The 19,952-nt window shown below is 39.2% G+C and overlaps 1 protein-coding gene across 1 annotated transcript in view; it reads left to right on the plus strand.

The window, feature by feature from the left end:
• GRM7 (glutamate metabotropic receptor 7) overlaps window positions 1-18,950 on the plus strand; it is a 265,161-nt gene extending 246,211 nt beyond the window's left edge. Inside the window, exons 7-8 of the mRNA XM_049642243.1 lie at window positions 17,816-18,751; window positions 18,861-18,950. Of these exons, the coding sequence (XP_049498200.1) occupies window positions 17,816-18,751; window positions 18,861-18,950 (1,026 nt within the window). The remainder of the gene's footprint in view (window positions 1-17,815; window positions 18,752-18,860) is intronic.
• Window positions 18,951-19,952: the final 1,002 nt, after the last annotated feature.

Raw genomic sequence — 19,952 nt, forward strand, 5'->3', positions numbered from 1 at the left:
TAGATAAATCCTAGCTGCCAAGTCTTATGATTATTATAGTGCTGTCTATAAGGCTGAATAATTCTTTGATCTGTTCACATGGTAACTGTTTTGTAAAAACCATCTGTAAGGTTGTATTCAATCTTCAGAGCAGTCCTCAAGAATTGTGTTCAAATATGGCCATTGAAATCTGGGAAGCTTGTTATTAAAAGCATGTCCAACAAAGTGGTTAATTTTCCTCCGAGAAGATGTCAATTAACCCTAATAGAATTATTTTGGTACTGATTTTGTTTAATCAAACATCACAAAATAATTGAGCTCAGAACAAATGGCTTATTACAGAAATGTGCAGGTTGGCAAGAAAGACTAGAGAGTGCATTTCAATAATGCATATATATTAACAGTTACTTTTTTTCATTAAAATGGGCAGTTACAGAGGGACCTGGTGCTCCAGGCATCGATGGGATGTGTGGGCCTTACATCACTGCTTGGTTTCTCATCCCACAGAAGGTTCAGGGCTCTGACAGAAGGGAGCACTTGGAGGTTTGAAATGAAGGGAAAGCGGTGCTAATTTATCACCTAACAGGTCTGGGGTGGACAAAACCCAAGGTTTGTGACACACATTGATTTACAGACTTCCCACAAGCCATCCCTGCATCCAGGGTCTCCAGAAACATCTTTAAAAACATAATTTCAGCCACTATTTCAAACCTCTGGCTGCACATAAGAATCATATGGGGAACTTTTAAAATCTACTGATATATAGGCCCTGAACAATTAAATCAGACCCCCTCTGGCTGGGCGGCCTTGATATGGGTATGTTTCTTTTTCTCCTTTTTTTTTTTTCCTTTGATGTCAAAACCTCCCAACATATCCAGGGCAGAGTACTACGGCTTTGAGTCATCAGTCATTGTACGGGGTTATTTTGCAACTTCTCTGCAAAGGTGAGTTAACATAGAGGATTAGTTTGTCAAACCCGATTTGCACAAATCAGTGATTTTACCCAGCGTATTAGCTCAGGCCACTGTAACAGAATACCACACACTGGGTGGCTTCAACCTCAGAAATGTATTATCTCCCAGTTCTGGAGACTAGAGTCCAAGATCAAGGTGCCAGCAGGCTTGGTGTCTGCTGAGACCTCTCTTCCTGGCTTGTAGATGCCAACTTCTTGCTGTGTCCTCATGTGTCCTTTACTGTGTACATACACACACTCCTGATGACTCTTTACATCTTATAAGGACACTGGTTCTGTCAGACTAGGGCCTCACCCTTGGGGCTTTGTTCAACCTTAATAATCTGCTTAAAGCCTCATCTCAAAATAGAGTCACATGGCATTAGAGTTAGGGCTTTAACTTAAGAATTTGGGGAGGACATTCTTCATGTCCATAAAACCCACTAACAAGCTTTTTACTTTGAATTCCAGAGTTACAAATAATTGTGAGACACAGACAAAGTAGGGAGAGGTCTGAAAGTATCAACACCATCCCCTGGGTCCTTTCTTCCTTTCGGTCTCTGGGTAAGAAATGAGGTTTGTAAGTAATATGTGGCTACATAGAAAGAAAAAACTTTTTCTGGACATGAAACACCATTATTTTAAACTTAGGCACACAGCTTACAAGGTGTTTTCTAGGATATCATACCCTGTAAATTGATAGATTCTAGCTGGTTTGTTTAACATAAGCAATTTCACACTGACTAGGTACATCCTGGATAGGAGCATCCCAGAGATAAGAATCTCCAGCTGCCATTGGTTTGTTTGCCAGGAAGCCCGTTGTTATAAAAAGGAGACTTGACTCAGCAACTTTTTTTTTTTTTCCGGAAGATGCCCCATATTCACTCTCCCCTACTGCTCCATAAAGGAGGAAAATAAATAGTAGCCTTGCTGATAACCATATCCTTCCTAGTAGGATGCACAACAGTTCTGGGTTGATCTCCTTCTTAGTCTCCGCCCCTATTGAGAGTGTTGTTAATCCCACATCTAGGCTCTGGACATTCTGACTTCAGTTCCTTAACACTTTGCTGTTAAGGTGTAGTCCTTAGACCAGCACTGTCACCTGGGAGCTTGTTAAAAATGCAAAATATCAGTCCCACTCCAGGTGGACTAAATCAAACTTTGCACTGTAACAAGATTCCCAGGGGATTTGTTCACAAATTCAAGTTGGAGAGACACTGTTACAACATGCCAGTCTTCTCAGCCTCAGGGCCTTAGCAGTAGCCCTGTTAATTCCCATGCTTGTGTCCTTACCTTTCAGGTCATAGCTTAAAAATTACCTTTTCTCTTTATCTATGGAGAGGAGCTGCCCTCTTGTTATTCTTGCATTAGTACATTATTTATTCCCTGCTTAACACTTGTTATAATATATGTTTTTGTTGTATTGTTTATTTGTCTTACTAACTTAAGCTCTTTGAGGTAAGGAATCCTATCCAACTGGATCATCAGCCATATCCTAATCAACAACACTTTGTGTATACTGGGTAGACAGTAAATAGTTGTTGAATCAATAATAAGCAAACTGATTTTCCATGATCTGGTGCCTGTCTGTGTCTGTCTCTAACATTATCTTCTTTATTTTTAACTTGTACTCTGTATTTCAGCTCAACTTAAAATACTTATAGCCCTTTATCCTCAACCCCATCCCTGAATTGAGTGTTTTCATGCTTTCTTGGATTTGCTTGAGCTGCTCACTCTTCCTAGTTGCTTTCTCCCCACTTTTGTCCCTCTAAAGAGTGCGTATTCATCCAGAGACTCTGCTCCAGTATCCTACAAAGGCAGGTAAAGGATCAGTTGGGCCACAATTGTATCTTGAGTTACATTGGATTTTAGTGACATTTACGTGCAAATGTCCAGCATGACACCAGAATCCTATTGAGAGAGAAGAATTAAGTGTTTCTCATATCTGTATTGTCATTGCTTAATGTGGTGCATGAGCACAGGAGCTTCTTAGTGGCCTTTGAATTAGGAGACAGGAGAAATACAAGATGATGTCTGGAGGATGATTTAAAAACATGTCTCCTTAAAAATTTTGCTGTGAAAGATCCTTTCCAGACTTCATAGTTCCTGCAGTCCTGTATGCACTTTCCATGATGAAAAAGTACTTTTCATATCCCTTTATTTAGTTGTCTAGCATTCCTCGTAAGATAAGCTGAATCAAATAAACACTTCATTTGCCTTGCTTGCTGAAGATAACCTCGCTTCTCCCTGTAAAAATAAACAAATATGCTGTCCCCATTCATTCAAGCTATCATGACCAAATATCATTCACTGGGTGGCTTGTAAACAACAGAAATTGATTTTTCACAGTTACGGAGGCTGGGAGGTCCAAGATCAAAACATCAGCAGATTCGGTGTCTGATGAAAATCTGCATCCTGGTTCAGGAACCCCTGTCTTTTCACTGTGTCCTCATAGGGCTGAATGGGTGAGAGAGTGCCCTGGAATCTCTTGTGTAAGGACACTAATCCAATTCAAGATGGCTCCACATTAGTGACATAATTACCTCCCAGAGGCCCCACCTCCTAATATCATCCCATTCGGATTGGGCTTCAACATGAGAATTTGGGAGAGAATTCAGTCCATACCATATCCTGTTTGGTTTAGAGGTCAATTCTGTCTTAGCTTTGTGAACTTTAAATGTGTGAGATCATAGACTCCATTTCTTAATTAGTCTAACATCTCCACAGCCTTCTGCAAAACTCCTTATGGCATGGGACAGAATTTAGTGGCAGTAGATGGCTGCTTACTTAGATGTAGTGTGAACGAACCCAAAGGGCTTCTTACCGAAATATGTCACTACCACATCTTCTGAGCTGACAACTGAGCCTGTAATTCCAATTATTTGAGTTTTTTCCTTGGATTAACGTGGAGGTGTCTCTTAAAGAGGTAAATTTCCAATCATCATTGAAAAGTATATGGTTTAAACACTGCTGTCTTAAGCTCAATTTGTAGGCAGCTGTAGCCCATTGCCCTGTAATATGAAGGTTAACTTTTTAGTTTGGCTTGCCTGATGCTCATCAGGAAGACACATTTGGCTCAGTCTTGCTGACCTGAGTAGGGGAGAGGACATGCCAGTTAATAAGGCTGTGTGGTCAAAGGGGTGGAGGCAGTGAAAAAGAGAAAGCTAAAAAATTCATGAATACTAGTTTATTCTCTTTCTTATGAAAAAAAAAACCCAGAAGAAATAAAAATATTTACTTTAATTGAATATTAAGTATTTTTAAATAGTCTCATATATACAGTTGTATTTGATTCTCCATTAGCTAACTCCACTTACTGGTGAGGAAATGAACCTTCATGGGAGCCAAAGATGATCCAACTAGCATCCTGATGGGTGACAATCCATTTCATGTTCTTTGACCTTCCATGATGTGACAGATTACACTCATCCAAGAAGGGAAAAGATCTGAAAGATGGTGCTAGAATCCCAAAGTATTAATAAACTAATGTCACTGTTTTCCTTAGTGTTATTGGACAGATACAGATTCTGCAGGATGTTGAGAAAATCGATGTTACAGAAGGGTAAAGAATGCTTGTTCTGCACTCAAATGAATTAGAAACCACTGGCTTAAATCAAAGCATAGTCTCTTTTTAACAGCAAGATTTCTCAGGCTCTTTAATAAACTGTTCTTTGGTCCCTCCTGACATGGCAATGGTTAATGTGAGGTGACTGGGGTGGGGGGAGGTTCCTATGTTCAAAATAATATATTGCAGGGCTAGTATTCATCAGAATGAAATGTGGGGTAAGCTTTCTAAAAAAAAAAATCAGTATAAAAACAGTTTCTTTCCTCTAGTTTAGAAGAGGGAAGCAAAATACTCAGAGCTTACAAAAATAGAAAGGAGAAAAAAGAAAAAAAAAAGAAGGCAAATCAAAAGCCCTTCTTCTCTCAGATGGTAAACTGATCAGCATTCTTCCCCACTTACCTGGCAGATGGCATGACTCACCCCAGGTGAGTGGGTGAAAAGCAATTTGCAAGTTGCCTCGGGTGTGAAAACCTAAGATGAATGGCTGAACTGGTTAGAAAAGAAGATTTAGTAGCAGTGATATGAGGACTTCTATTGTTCTTGCTTGTATAGTTTGTCATATTTAAGCAAGTCAGAGTTGGGAAGCTCAAACAAAAAGCAAGAATACAGGAGTGTTGAAGGGCATTAACAAGAAGCCATTTTTTTTTCTCCTAAGGATTTATCCGTTTATGTCCTAATCCTGGGAGTTCTTTCTTGGAATGGAATCTGTAGCGGTTCCAGTCCACCTTCTAGGCTCTAAAGGGTTTTAAAAAAATACATGGTGGGCCCCAGTTTTCAAAGTATAAGAGGTAGAAGAATAGTACAGATACAAATGCTAAGAGATGTCAACAAAGGGAGAGTGTATTTGTAGCAAAGAGGCATCAGGGAAGATTTGGGGCATTTGAGCTAGTTGTTTAAGAATTAGAGGAAAGCATAACAGCTAAAGGCTGAGTGTGAATGGAAGAGTGCCAATGGGGAATCACAGGGTATCAAAGGGAAACATAAACAGTGCCCTTTTCTAGAAGAGTAATGGGTGTTAGGGTGGTTGGTGAATGCAGATGAGGCAGGAGAGGAGGGACTTGATTGCCAAAATCAGGTGTCTGCGCTGTGTCAGGTGGGCAGTGGATTTTAATCCAAGCTGCAATAGACCCACACCTTCCAAGAAGGCAACTTCATGACAAAGAGTTTTTGAGCGGCTCCTCTAGGTACAAGGTAAACATAAGGAAACAACTTGAATGTGCTCTCTTCAAGTGGAGAGAGACAAACAAGTAAACGCCTGGATGTTTCATTGACTATAACTGTTATAAAATGATACCAGAATAATAAAGTAAGAAGTGAAAGGGAAGACCTAAAATCAGAAAGCAAGTAAGAGAACACAATAATGATAACTTTAGTAGATCCTTGTCATTGGGGGCAAAGACAAAACAGGTTCACAGAAGAAGACTGGAATGAACTTTGCAACTGTTATTTTTTGAGGGGAGCAAGGGAAGAGAGGTATCAAAAGTGACAGTATGGGAGCGCCTGGGTGGCTCAGTTGGTTACGTGTCCGACTTCAGCTCAGGTCACGATCTCGCAGTGAGTTCGAGTCCCGCATCAGGCTCTGTGCTGACAGCTCAGAGCCTGGAGCCTGCTTCAGATTCTGTGTCTCCCTCTCTCTCTGCTCCTCCCTCACTCACACTCTGTCTCTATCTCTCAAAGATGAATAAATGTTAAAAAAAAAATTTAAGTGACAGTATGGTCACTAATCATGATTTGAATAGACATAACTCATTTAGTTTTCACCATGTGTAAAACAATGTGTGTCACATACACTAATTTTCTCAGTAAGTCTAGGATGTACTCTTACCATCTAAATTTCATAGATCAAAAAATAAAGCTCAGAGAACATAAATGCCTTGTCCAAAATTACTCTGTTAGGATTTTAGTACATGTGCCTCTGAGTTCCACATTCATGTTAACTATTCCACTATACCAAGACAGTTTGGAGGGGGTAGGTGAAATCAAGAAAGGGAAGAAAAATGCTATGTTCACTTTTTGATGCATAGAGTCTGAAATGCTGCTATCGCATTATCGCTGGTGATATTCCATTGGAAGCGTCAGCACTCAAGAGTGAACGGAGAATTGGGAATGGCCATCCTAATGTTCTTTGCATGGCTTAAGTTGCTCACTGATGCCCTAGAATATTCTAATGACAATTATTCAGGAAGCTACAATGTGTCAGGCACCATGCTAATTCTTTAGACATGTTATCTCCTTCAGTCTTCATAACCGATAAGCTTGGCAAAAAAGATACTCTGATTGTCTACTTGCCTTTGGGTATAAAGTCTGGATGTAATGAAATCTATCTTTGAACCCAGGAAAGTTGGACTTCACAGATCATGCTCTTTCTACTTTGAGCTGTAGCTAACCTTGCTAATGGAGAAGGTAGTATTCAGAGAAAATTTTGTTACTCCAAAATGGGTTTGCCTCTTGGTTGATGGTGAGTGAAAGATACAACTGAACGAAGGAATAGGAAATGGGAGGATTTTTTTTGCAACAAGTCAAGGAGAACACTGGAGATCTTTCCCAAAGCTGTGTCTCCCTGAACAACAAAATCGGGGAAGTTTTAAACTTAGGGTGCTTGCATGCTAGGCAGTTCAGCATGGAAGTGGGGCAAAAGTCATCTTAAGGTGACAGAATCCAAGTCAAGATCAGGAGGTTCCACAAGAGTCAGCATCATCAGTTCTCTAGCTTTTGTTGGTTTAGTATTTGAGTGCTCACAGGGGTTTAAATCTTGCAAAGATAATTCAAGAGTGTGCATAAGGTCAATCAATTTTTACTTTTGAACCAGCACTGGGACTTTGACCACTGATTTATTGTCCCCGATATGATGATTATATCTGTGGCTATTCTAACATTCTTTTGTTGCCTTAAAATCATTATCTACTGGGGTCTCTTCTTCTGCAATTTTGACATATTCCAGGAAGTTATTTTTTTTAACGTTTATTCATTTTTGAGAGACAGAGAAAGAGCATGAGCAGGGTAAGGGCAGAGAGAGGGGGCGACACAGAATTCGAAGCAGGCTCCAGGCTCTGAGCTATCAGCACAGAGCCCTACACAGGGCCCGAACCCACGACCCATGAGATCATGATCTGAGCTGAAGTCAGACGTTCAACTGACTGAGCCACCCAGGTGCCCCAACATATTCCAGGAAGTTCTGCAAGAAATGTGCTTTGGGCAAGTAGTGCTAGTCAGGCATAGATCACAAGATGGCCAGAAGCCTAAAATGAGTTTTCTTATGTCAAGAAAGCTATACCTTGTCTTCATTTCCCTAGGAGCCCCTAGCTCTTTCTGCCTATATGATCAGGTGTAACTGAGCCTACATGAGTTCACTCCTTGGTGAGTCAGAACCTGCACTAGGTTGAGTTGTCCCACAATGAAAACTTTTATTTGCAGCAAACAAGGAGATCATGAGGAGTGGCTTCCCAAGTGGTGATTCTCTGGGAGAGGGCCTAGGGGAGCCTTGCCATCCTATGTAGAGGTGGGCATAAGGTCACACATGTGCCTGAAGTAAACAAGCTTATATATACTTACATTGTATGTTATGTAAATGAGGCTAAGACTCCTCCTTGGGTGGAGAGTTTAGTGCTACAATGAGGTAAAGGTAATTGTAGGTCATTCTAGAGGTGACTCCATGATCCATCTGTGCAGGCACAACTCAGGTTTAGCTGAAAAGGTCTAGGTGGTCTAGGTCTAAGGCAGGTGTTGTCAGGAGAGTCTATCACCTGGGGTGGTTTCAGGTTTCATTTGTCTGCGTTAAGGGAAAAGCCAGAAAGAAGAGCTCAGGGAAAAATGTAAGACAGAGGTTAGTGAGTACAAGCAGGTGGGCAGTAAAGGCCAAGTCTTGGGGTCTAGCTGGTGACACAGAGACCTATTCAAATCAAGTTCTGCCCTTGGCTGCAAATTGTCCATGACTTGTTTTTTTCCTTTACTGTGATGTGTTAATTGTATTAATTTCCCCTCTACCTAGCATTTTAGTGCTCCATATTTAATTCCCTTTCTTCCCTGAAGAAAATGCCAAAGACTTTTCAAGTGTAAACTTTCACTCTATAGATGTATAGTAAATGACCTGAAAACAGGGAGACTCACATACGTAATTAGGGATCCTTTCATTGTTAGTTAGAATCAAACTCGAATTTTGGCTGGAGAAAATCAGTTCTAGAGGACTGGTCAGTCTCCTCGGTCCTTCACACTACCATTCACCCATTCAGTCCAACAATGTTATGGAGCCTCCTCCCAGATTTTGAGTTTCTAACAAGTGAATAAAGTGGACAGAAGCTCTGATTTCAAGAAGCTTATGTATAAATTGGGAGTTAAGACCTTAATGAAGTAACATATGTGCATAATTACAAATTGTGTTAAGTTCTTTAAGGGGGGGTCTTTAGAGTTTATTAAAGGAGGAGCCAATTCAGTGGGGGTAGGGACCTCCTGAGCAAGAATTTAGTGAACCGAAGAATCACAGAACAGCATATTGTGGCCCATACTCATGCTGGGGCAGGAACCCTCATGGAACCCAGCTAAAGCCTATTGCTCTGTGTGCCTGCTGGATTATGACGCATCTAGGATGTTTTATAGCAAGAAGTCACTAAAGAGCTTAAGCATAAAGGTGACATGACCAAATCAGCATGCTAAAGGACCCTTCTGGCTGTAGTGCAGCTAATGGGATTAGGAGGGAGCCAGCAGGAAAAGGGAGGTGGGGAAACTCCACAGAAAGATTTTGCAGAGGAGATGGTGATAGCAAAGATGAGAAAAGAGGATTCATTTCTCTAAGGCACTTTTTTTTTCCTGTTTGTTCTCAGCAAATAAACAGGGTGCAGCACCAAAAAGTTTGCAGGCATGCCTCAGAGGTAGTACGGGTTTGGTTCCAAACCACCACAATGAAGTGTATATCACAGTAAATACTGTCAGATGAACTTTTTGGTTTCCCAGTGCATATAGAAGTTTATACTAGACTTTAGTTTATTAAGTATGCAATATGAGATTGTGTCTTAAATAATGTACATAACTTAAAGAATACTTTATTGCTAAAAAATGTTCGTCTGAACATTTGTCAACTTGGGTTTATTTTGTTGTTTTGTTTGTTTTGTTTTGGTTTGGTTTGGTTTGGTTTGGTTTGGTTTTTTGCTGGTGGGGTGTTTTGCCTTAATGTCAGTGTCTCCTGACTGATCAGGGTGGTGGTTGCTGAAGGCTGGTATGGCTGTGGTAATTTCTTAAAATAAGACAACAATGAAGTCCGCCAAATTCATTTCCCTTGAACACTACAGCCCATTGTAGGGTTATTAATTACCTTAATTTCAGTATTGTTGTGTCTTAGGAAATAGGGAAGCCTAAGGAGAGGCAGGAAGATGGGGGAACAGCTGGCTGGTAGAGTAGTCAGAACACACACAACATTTATTTATTAAATAAATTATCAATTAAATAAAACCCACTCACCATTTTATGTGGGAGTGGTTCATGGCGGCCCATAACAATTATAATTGAGCATCAGAGATCATGAATCATGGGTAATCATAACAGATACAATAATATGAACAAATTTAAAATATTGTGAGAGTTACAAAACATGATATAGAGATACAAAGTGAAAAATGCTGTTGGAAAAATGGTGCCCACAGACTTGCTCAGTGCAAGGTTGCCACAAACTTACAATTTGTAAAAAATGCCATACCTCCTAAGGGCCATAAAAGGAAGAGCAATAAATCAAGATGTGCCTGTATTTAATAAATAGTTTGTTATATGAAATGATTAACTTAAGTGATTTCAAGAGGTAAAATCTACATGATGTGTTGGTAACTTAACTATGAGGGGCCAAGAGGATGGGAGATGTTGAAGATGACAAAACTTATGGTTTACAGATACATAAGGTTGCCATGCACTAGGGCTTTGTCATTTTGTTTTCTTTGGATCTGTGTCAGTAAATATTTTCTATAAAGGGCCAGATAGTATATACTTTAGGCCTTGCAGTCCATGCATTCATAGCTACTCACTTCTGCCATTGTAACAAAAAACTGGCCATAGACAACATGTAAGTGAACAACTGAGATGATGCTCTGATACAATATTATTGACAAAACAGGCAGTGGGCAGGATTCAACCCATGGGCAGTAGTTTGCCAGTCCCTGAGTAAATCATGAGTTTAATTTTAAACAAGTTTAATGGGAGGTATTTTTGAGGCATCCACATGAATATGTTCACGTTATTATTAGAATATGTTATTGTTAGACCCATCTTTTTTAAAAAGTACTTTGAAATGTATTTAGTAATTACACAAGATTAAATACCTAATATTTGATTGCTAAGCATCTTTTAGGGAACTGTCCCCAGAGAGGGAATAGATCAGTGGTCACTTGTAGTCAGCATATACACTATAAGGAGATGGCTTCTATAGTGACAGTATTGTTTCAGAAAGAGGCAGCTAACTAGTGTCAGCAGATGTGCACTGTTTGGCCCTTAGAGTACATGATATCTTTAAAAAGGCATCAACTTTAAAAAAAAATCAGAAGGTTCCATATATTCTGAGTAGGGGGTGGGGAGGATAAAAAAGAAGTTCTGAAACCAAGCCTAGTCATCCCTTTTAGTTAGAAATAGAGAAAAGCTTCATAAAGAATGAGAAACCTAGATTTACTGTAGGGGCAAACTGTTCAGTTAATCTGGGAGGCTTCAATTATATACACTTAAAAACAAGCACCCACCCACTGTTGCTTGTATTTGAGGGAAATACAGGCATTGAAACAGTGAGTGCAGATCATTTAGGCAGAACTATTATGAAATCTCTTCTTGATGTATAATTTAACACCTATTTCTAAGTATGCATAATCTTACTGTGTTCCTTTAGACTTGGTTGTTTTGGGGACAGAAATGTCTCACTACCTCTCCATTCATTTACTTTCTATGTTCTGCTGCCGTAGGCATTTTAAATTGTTTGGCCAATGACATAATGAAACGTAAGCCTAGAGACCTTACTGACCATGCAACTCTGTAATTTCACGATAGCTTCATACTGTCCCATTAAATTGTCAGAATATCACTGAGCATTTTATGTGACCCATTCTGACTTTTAATGAGAGATACTGTATCGTAAGGTTGAGAATAGAAGTCCAGGCAAGACCACCTCTGTGGTCACTAAGTTGTCTACACAGCACAAAGATTTTCTTCCAAACCCCAGCTCTTCAGAGTGTGTGGTTCAGTGGTTCCCAAACCTGTCTACCTTTCACCTGAGGAGTTTTAAAAGACACTGATGCTTCTTTGAAAATTTTAGAGGCTCTCCAAGTGATTCACATGTGTGGCAGGTTTAGGAACCACTGGCTTAATTCAAAATAAAATCTCTATGACAGCATAAATGTATCAACGTCTTGGACTTCCAGGGGCTCGGTGGTGAGATGAAGCTCTGGATCTTTCCATGAGAATGCCCAGGTTCTACCATAGCAAAAAGCCTTCCCTAACAATATGGTGGTGCCACTTTCTTCCTAGAGTACATTAAAAACAAAGATGATTCTTGGGACGCCTGGGTGGCTCAGTCGGTTAATCGTCCAACTTCAGCTCCGGTCATGATCTCCGGGGTTTGTGAGTTTGAGCCCTGCATCGGGCTCTGTGCTGACAGTTCAGAGCCTGAAGCCTGCTTCAGATTCTGTGTCTCCCTCTCTCTCTTCCCCTCCTCTGCTCTCTCCCTCTCTCTCTCTTTCTCTCTCTCTTAAAAAAAATGTTCTTTTATATAGTTTGAATAGGTAGAATATGAATTAATGAGTGTTTTTATCGTAATATGGCAGCCCTGAAATTCTGTTTCATAGTCTAGTCATACTGCCTATGGTTTAAAAATAGAAGCTGAGTCTTAAAAAAGAAAAAGCCATTGAATGCTGCTACAGGATTCCTTGCGAAGCTCTTGGTAGCCCCTCTACCTTGCTTACTTGACCCCTCTGCCCCCTGCAGAACTGAAACCTGGCTCTTTTCTAATATCAAGGATTAAATATTCCTGTTCATTTTTCCTAAAACGCTCTTTCCAAAAATTAGACGGGACACATATATTTTAATGAACAAATAGTGTTTTAATAAGAAGGCTCTTTTAAAATTAGCTTATTCTATTAAGGTTTTAATAAGTAAAAAAATAATATTGTAGAGAATTATTCAATAAAAGCACCAGCCAGCTTGGTCTACAGAGTAAGCTTAGGAAACATGCAAATGGAATTTCACTAAAGAAAATATCCCTGCAGTGACAAAATTTTCACTTAGATAGAAAATGTCTATGTGGGGAAAAGAACAGATCTCTACTAGATACAAATGATACACCAAACAGTGTATTCTGCTTTTGTTTGAGTTCTGCCTTTGGCAGTAAGACAGCAACTAATTCGGTTTTATTTTAAAATTCCAGTGATTATAAGGTCTGCACATTCCCTGTGAAGTAGCTCACTCTCTATTAGAGCCAGACCCCAATTTTTCTTTGCCAATCACATGTGCTAGAGAACTTGAGCTGACAGGTGCTTTTTCATCATTTCCTCTCTGAGCCAGGAGCAATGGAGTCCCAGCTGATATTCTGAGTCTGGGGCTTTCCTACTCTCTTTTAAGAGCATTCCCAGGAGACAAGACAAGTGTTTCTGATCATTTGTTGTTTGAAAGTCCCTTTTCCTTCTGGAGCTACTTGCTATCCCTATTAGAATTTGAATTATTGGCTAATTGTCTAACAGTCTCAGAAGGTGTTCACGTAGTAGATGCAGAAGTAAGAAAAAGTGTATTTGTTAGAATGTTTCATTGCAAGTAGTTGACTATGCAGGCAATATTGGCCAACCACTAAGGAAAGTTTATCATTTCATGTTCAAAATTCAGGGGTACATTAGTACCAGTGTTGGTTAATTTGGTGACATCATTATCGTACTGTTAAAGAATGATTAATGAAGATCATTTAGATGATAGAAACTAACTTTAAACACTTCATGAACTAGACAGTCTCCTTTCAGAGAACCACAAAATGGGATGGAAGGCAGGAAGCTTTTTACAGGATAAAGAATAAACAACAAGGAAAAGACAAACAGAAAAGAAGTGATAGTCTGGGGCCATATAGTCAATCTTGTTTGGGCCAAGAAGGCTCAGAGTTGGTTTGGCATTCTGAGACTGGCTAACTGAGTACACTGTGTGTCTGGTCAAGGGGAACTTGTTTATAGGGGCACAGAACTTATCCAAGTTTGGTTTGCTGAGGTGACATCCTGAGCAGCAGTGGCTCCATCTTGGGCCTAGAAATTATTTCAGCACCATCAAAGACAAAAATTCTTTTTTTATCTATTGTTTTCTATCCTCAGGATATGGGCTTTTTTCCCATAAGCTTGTCTTCATGGTTAAAAAGTGGCTGCTGCAGCTCCATACATCATGTTTGTACACATCAGAGTTCAAAGGCTAAAGACCATAGATCTCTTCCTTGTATCTCTTTTAAGAGCGAAGAGCCACATTCCTAGGACTCGACACCAGGCTTATGTTTGCTTTCATTGGCCAGAACTACATTTTTTTCCTAAACAATTGATCTGCCTATCCATATAATCTATTTCAACATCTCTTCCCCATGAGCCAGCTACTGAGCAGACCCAGTATCCAATGACTATAAACAACGGTGTCCGGGAGGAAAATGCATCCTTAATCAGGGAATGTAGGACTGTATCTTCTAAAGAAGATGGCAGTAAACATCCTAGCCCTTTTTTCTAATCTTTCTGCACCTTCACTTTGGCTTTCCAGCTAAGGGAAACTTGGTTTTGTTGCAGCCATCAAAATAGAATAGAAATCTACATTCCTACTAGCCTCTGGCAAAGAAAATTGACACTATACTTGAATATTCATAGTCCTAAATGAGTATTCTCCCTTTAATAAGTATCCATGGGCATTTGCAGCTGACTGTTTATTCTTATGAAACAAGCCACTGAGTGTGTGAGGATGGGTATAGATATACACAAATCATATGTATCGCTTTAGAAGAATTCTCACTTACTAGAGCTTTTAAAGGTTACTTGGTATCTTCATTCAACACAATATATTTTCAATAATGATTTTTTTGGCAAAGCGAGTAAATTAGACTTTTGTTCATTTGGTGCAAGAGGCAACTTTGTTGCTGTAATATATACAATTAAACGGAGTTGAGATGTACTTTAAATGAAAATTGAAAACAAATTAAGTAATCAGTCAATGTAATGTTTGTGGTTATAGCTCTTGTATATATTTGGATAAGTTAAGGGTGGAAAAAAGTTGTTCAGCATTGCTGGGCATTTTATTTTATTCCAAGGGGAAAGAAATAGCTGGCAACATTTGAAATTGGCTGTAAAATATTACAGATAATAATTTGTTTTTATATTTGTATGAGCCCTTCATCTATTCCCATAGATCAAGTTTAATCATATGGCATATTACTATCTACTAGTGTTAGAATTAGGCAATCTGAAGTTTAGCTAGTGAAATATATTTATAGGTTTCTGGGTTTTTTTTGTTTTTTTTTTTTTTTTTTTTTTTTTTTTTTTTTTTTTTTTTTTTTTTTGGGTTAATCTTTCTTACTAACCAGGAGTAGGACCTTTTAATTTGACATTTGGAAACATTTGTATTAATAATAGCAATTTTTTAGGTTCTATCTTCTCACAGTTTGACATTTGTAAAGTTAATGTGTATCTTTTTATCGCTTATTACAAATTATTTCCTTAATTTTATGACTTTGGGATGGCTGCCAGTGACTTACTGCCTCAAAAATCATGATGTTGAGAAAGAGATGATTATGTTTTATATTTAGTTAGATTTATTAGTACTGACTTGGGCTTTGTGCTGAGGCAAATGGGTTTACACAAGTCATCTGAAGATTTTTGGGTCTCTGTTTAAAGTTCAAATTCAACCATTACAAGGCTATGATAATTTATGAAGCTTAATCCCTGAGCCATTATTTTTCAAAGTTAACTACATTTGTTTTAGATTTTGAATGTGGATCTTAACTTGGGTTTTGATGTAAGTATCACACCCTGCTATACATTGCATTCTGTTTTAATACAGTACTAAACTTCCAAGAGCAATAAATTAGTTTGCTTTCCCCCTCATCTCTTAAAATTATGCATTTTTAAAAAGGCTCAGATTTTCCAGTATTTTTCTATCCTATTTTTTTAGTCCAACTGTATTAAAAAGGTGTGGGGGATAAGGGGTGCCTGGGTGGCTCAGTCGGTTGAGCATCTGACTTCTGCTCAGGTCATGATTCATGGGCTATCAGTTGGTGCCCCATGGACTTTGTGCTGACAGCTTGGAGCCTGCTTTGGATTCTGTGTCTCCCTGTGTCCCTGCCCCTCCCCTGCTTGTGCTCTGACTCTCTCTCTCTCTCTCTCTCTCTCTCTCTCTCTCTCTCTCAAAAATAAATAAACATTAAAAAAAAAGGTATGGGGAATTTCAGCTAAATTTGTTCATTGGCATTTATTCTATGAATTAATTTTCTGACTTAATTAAAGTCATATTTAATTTATATTTTTTATTTAAGTTATTTAATGCATGTATTTTTCAGGACTGTTGATCACAAGTAACAGAAATGTCATTGAAAGTGTTTCAGCATAGCAGAATTTACTGGCTTGTATAATGGCATAGTCTAGGGAATTCATGCTTCAGGCATGGCTGTCTCAAGTAGCTCAAACAGGCTCCTTAGTAATCTCTCTTCTTCTCTTTCTCAGTAATGCTTTTCTTTTTGTTGACTTCTCTGTTGTAGAAACTCCTTCATTCTTATAGCCTTGCACACTGGCATCATTATATCCTACAAACTGCCAGTCCAACAAAAACGAGATATTTTTATTACATATAATCTCAGTAAAAATGAAATTAAATTCCTCTCCATTCTATAACAATCCCATCCCTGACCCATATTCTGTGGCTAGGAGGTTGGAATGTATCCATTTTTGACAAAGTGTGGTCCCTAGATAATCCCCAGAAACATCACCAAAGATTTGGTTAGAAATACTTATTCTCAGATCCCTTCTATACCCAATCAAAAAATCCTACTGTGGGACCCAGTATACTGGGTGGTAAGGAACCCTCCTAGTGAACATTCTCAAGCTTGAGAACCCCTGCTGTACATTAACTGGCCAAGACTGGGTCATGTGAGCAACCCCTGGAGCTTAGTGTAAGTTTCATCTCACAGCAAGCATGTAGAAAGAGTTCTGAGGAACCAATATCAGGAAAGAGGAAGAGTAGATGGTGTGCTGACAAGTAAGAGATCTCTGCTACAATGAAATTTCAGCCCGACACTACTTTTTCTTTGTTTCTAATGACATTATTTCTCAGAACACTGTTGATTATGAATTGCCCTCTAGAAAACCACTATTCTAATTAAAGCAAATCAACATTCATCCTCCTCTAGGATACGGTATTTTAGTTTTAAATTTCATCTCTGAATAGGTAGGTACGTGGCCAATATTGAAAGGTTTCCATACCATATTTTTTTTTTATTCAAATGCTTACCAATTACTTAGATATGGCCAACTACCATTATATACCCTTCAGTAATGAACCTTATTACTCCTATGTGATAAATAATAGACTAAAATGAATTTGCTTCAAAATTTCTCATTAATAATGGCAGTGATGCCTACAGAATTTTAGGAAAGGTAGTAAACATTGCAATATCACCTAAAATAATTTTAAAACAAATTTTTAAAAAGCAGCTAATAAGGGAGATGCATGTAACATTTCACATTACTTAAAATTTGTGTTTTGATTTATCATTTGTTAAAGATTTGTTAAAGATCCAAAGGTAGTTGGGTTTTTTTGTTGTTGTTCGTTTGTTTTGTTTTTTGTTTTTTCCTTTTAGTATATTCTTGTTTGGAATGTGTAGGGTAGGAATAGGGAATATGTATTTTTTAACAGTTGCCACAGGGAATTTTTTTATTATTATTTATTTATTTTGAGAGACAGAAAGAGCACGAGCCGGCAAACGGCAGAGAGAGAGAGGGAGAGATAATCCCAAGCAGGCCCCATACTGATTTGGGGCTTGATCCACGAACTGTGAGATCATGACCTCAGCAGAAATCAAGAGTCTGTATGCTTAACCGACTGAGCCACCCAGGTGCCCCAACCACAGGGAAATCTTAAAATCAGGCATGTTTGGCATACTCCATAGTAGCAAAAAGTAAGGATGCTGTGGTGGAATAGTTGGGGTCAAATCTTGGTCTTAGTTCAAACTAACTGTAGGGAGGTGGGTAGTTCTTTAGCCTTGTCAAGTCTCAAATGCTGCTTCTATCATTGTTGTTGTTTCCTTCTCTCCCTTTTCTCTTAACTAATCTGCCAGTTACACCTTCTCATTTCTTATGCTGCAGATAGAGGACATGCAGTGGGGTAAAGGAGTCCGGGAGATCCCCCCCTCAGTGTGTACACTGCCATGCAAGCCTGGGCAAAGAAAGAAGACTCAGAAGGGAACTCCGTGCTGCTGGACCTGTGAGCCTTGTGATGGCTACCAGTACCAGTTTGATGAGATGACATGCCAACATTGCCCCTACGACCAGAGGCCCAATGAAAACCGAACCGGCTGCCAGGATATCCCCATCATCAAATTAGAGTGGCATTCCCCCTGGGCTGTCATCCCTGTCTTCCTAGCAATGTTGGGGATCATTGCCACCATCTTTGTCATGGCCACTTTCATCCGCTACAATGACACGCCCATTGTCCGGGCATCTGGGCGGGAACTGAGCTACGTTCTGTTGACTGGCATCTTTCTTTGCTACATTATCACTTTCCTGATGATAGCCAAACCTGATGTGGCCGTGTGTTCTTTCCGGAGAGTTTTCTTGGGCTTGGGTATGTGCATCAGTTATGCAGCCCTCTTGACAAAAACCAATCGGATTTATCGCATATTTGAGCAGGGCAAGAAATCAGTGACAGCTCCCAGACTCATAAGCCCAACATCACAGCTGGCAATCACTTCCAGTTTAATATCAGTTCAGCTTCTAGGAGTTTTCATTTGGTTTGGTGTTGATCCACCCAACATCATCATAGACTATGATGAACATAAGACAATGAACCCTGAGCAGGCCAGGGGAGTTCTCAAATGTGACATTACAGATCTCCAAATCATTTGCTCCTTGGGATATAGCATTCTTCTCATGGTCACATGTACTGTGTATGCCATCAAGACTCGGGGTGTCCCAGAGAATTTTAATGAAGCCAAACCCATTGGATTCACTATGTACACGACATGTATAGTGTGGCTTGCCTTCATTCCCATTTTTTTTGGCACTGCTCAGTCAGCGGAAAAGGTAAGTGAAAATGCACACCACACCACATATTCAAAATATGTCTGTTTTTGTAAATATTGAAACCAAATTGATTGTATAAAGCAAGAAGTTTTATATCCTGAATTACTAGGCTTCAGTGCTACAGGAATCTAAAATCTGCAGGGAACTGTGCCACATTCATTTCACTGGAAACCAACAAGAGGTAGCTTTTTCAAGTTAATTTGTGATGGAATTATTCAGTGTAGCAAGAGCTCATCCAGTATAAAATCATGCAGTCTGTCCAAATGAAATCTTCCTATTCATTCATTACCCACCCTCTCTTCTTACACATATATTTCCTTGGGATAGGAGAAAAAGGCCACAGTGCTTCACTGGGATGAAGATGGTCATTACTAGCTCTCTCTCAGTCTTGTTAGTGACTGTCTAGGTTTTCACCGCGGATTGGATCTAGTTTGTGAGCAACACAACATACTAGAAGTTCCATTTGCATATTATATATATATATATATATATATATATGCACACACACATATGATATATATTTCATACATATTCATCCACCATATATTTATGTGTGTGTGTGTGTATATATACATGCATATACATGTACATATATACATGCCTACATATATGCACACACACACATACACACACACACATATACACACATATATATAGTGGATGAAAATAGAGTTTTGGTTATCATTGTATCCTGGGCTCCCTAAAGCTATATATACATCTGTCACATCAAGTGATTCAGAGTGATAGGAGAGACTCAACTTTCTAGCCATGGGAGGGACAGTATGTAGTACAGCAGGTGTCATCAAACTGTGGAAACTCAAAGTTGGCAAAATTAGTGGACCCTAATATGTTGGTCCTAGATATGGTTAGTGTGCATTCTCCCCCCCCCCCCCATATAGTTATACAGTTTTATGAGTCTGTAAGTTAGGCAGCCCTAATGTGTTGATTCTTAAAGCAATTAATATATGTCTAGCTGTAGGTTCAGCAGGCATGCAATTAGGCACTGCTAAAGCCTTGATTCTACATGAGATTCCTACACATCTTTTATACTCACCTGGATTTGGTTTTGTGTATATGCAAATTGGGCAGTTCTAATATGGTGATCTTAATAAGATGTGCTGTCCTTCATTCCTTAAAGTCAGCTCTGGCATGGCGGTACAGCTAAAGCCAGAACCAAGACCTAGAGCACTAACTGGAACAC

Source organism: Panthera uncia, chromosome A2 (assembly GCF_023721935.1).
Source record: "Panthera uncia isolate 11264 chromosome A2, Puncia_PCG_1.0, whole genome shotgun sequence".
NCBI classification, from domain to species: Eukaryota; Metazoa; Chordata; class Mammalia; order Carnivora; family Felidae; genus Panthera; species Panthera uncia.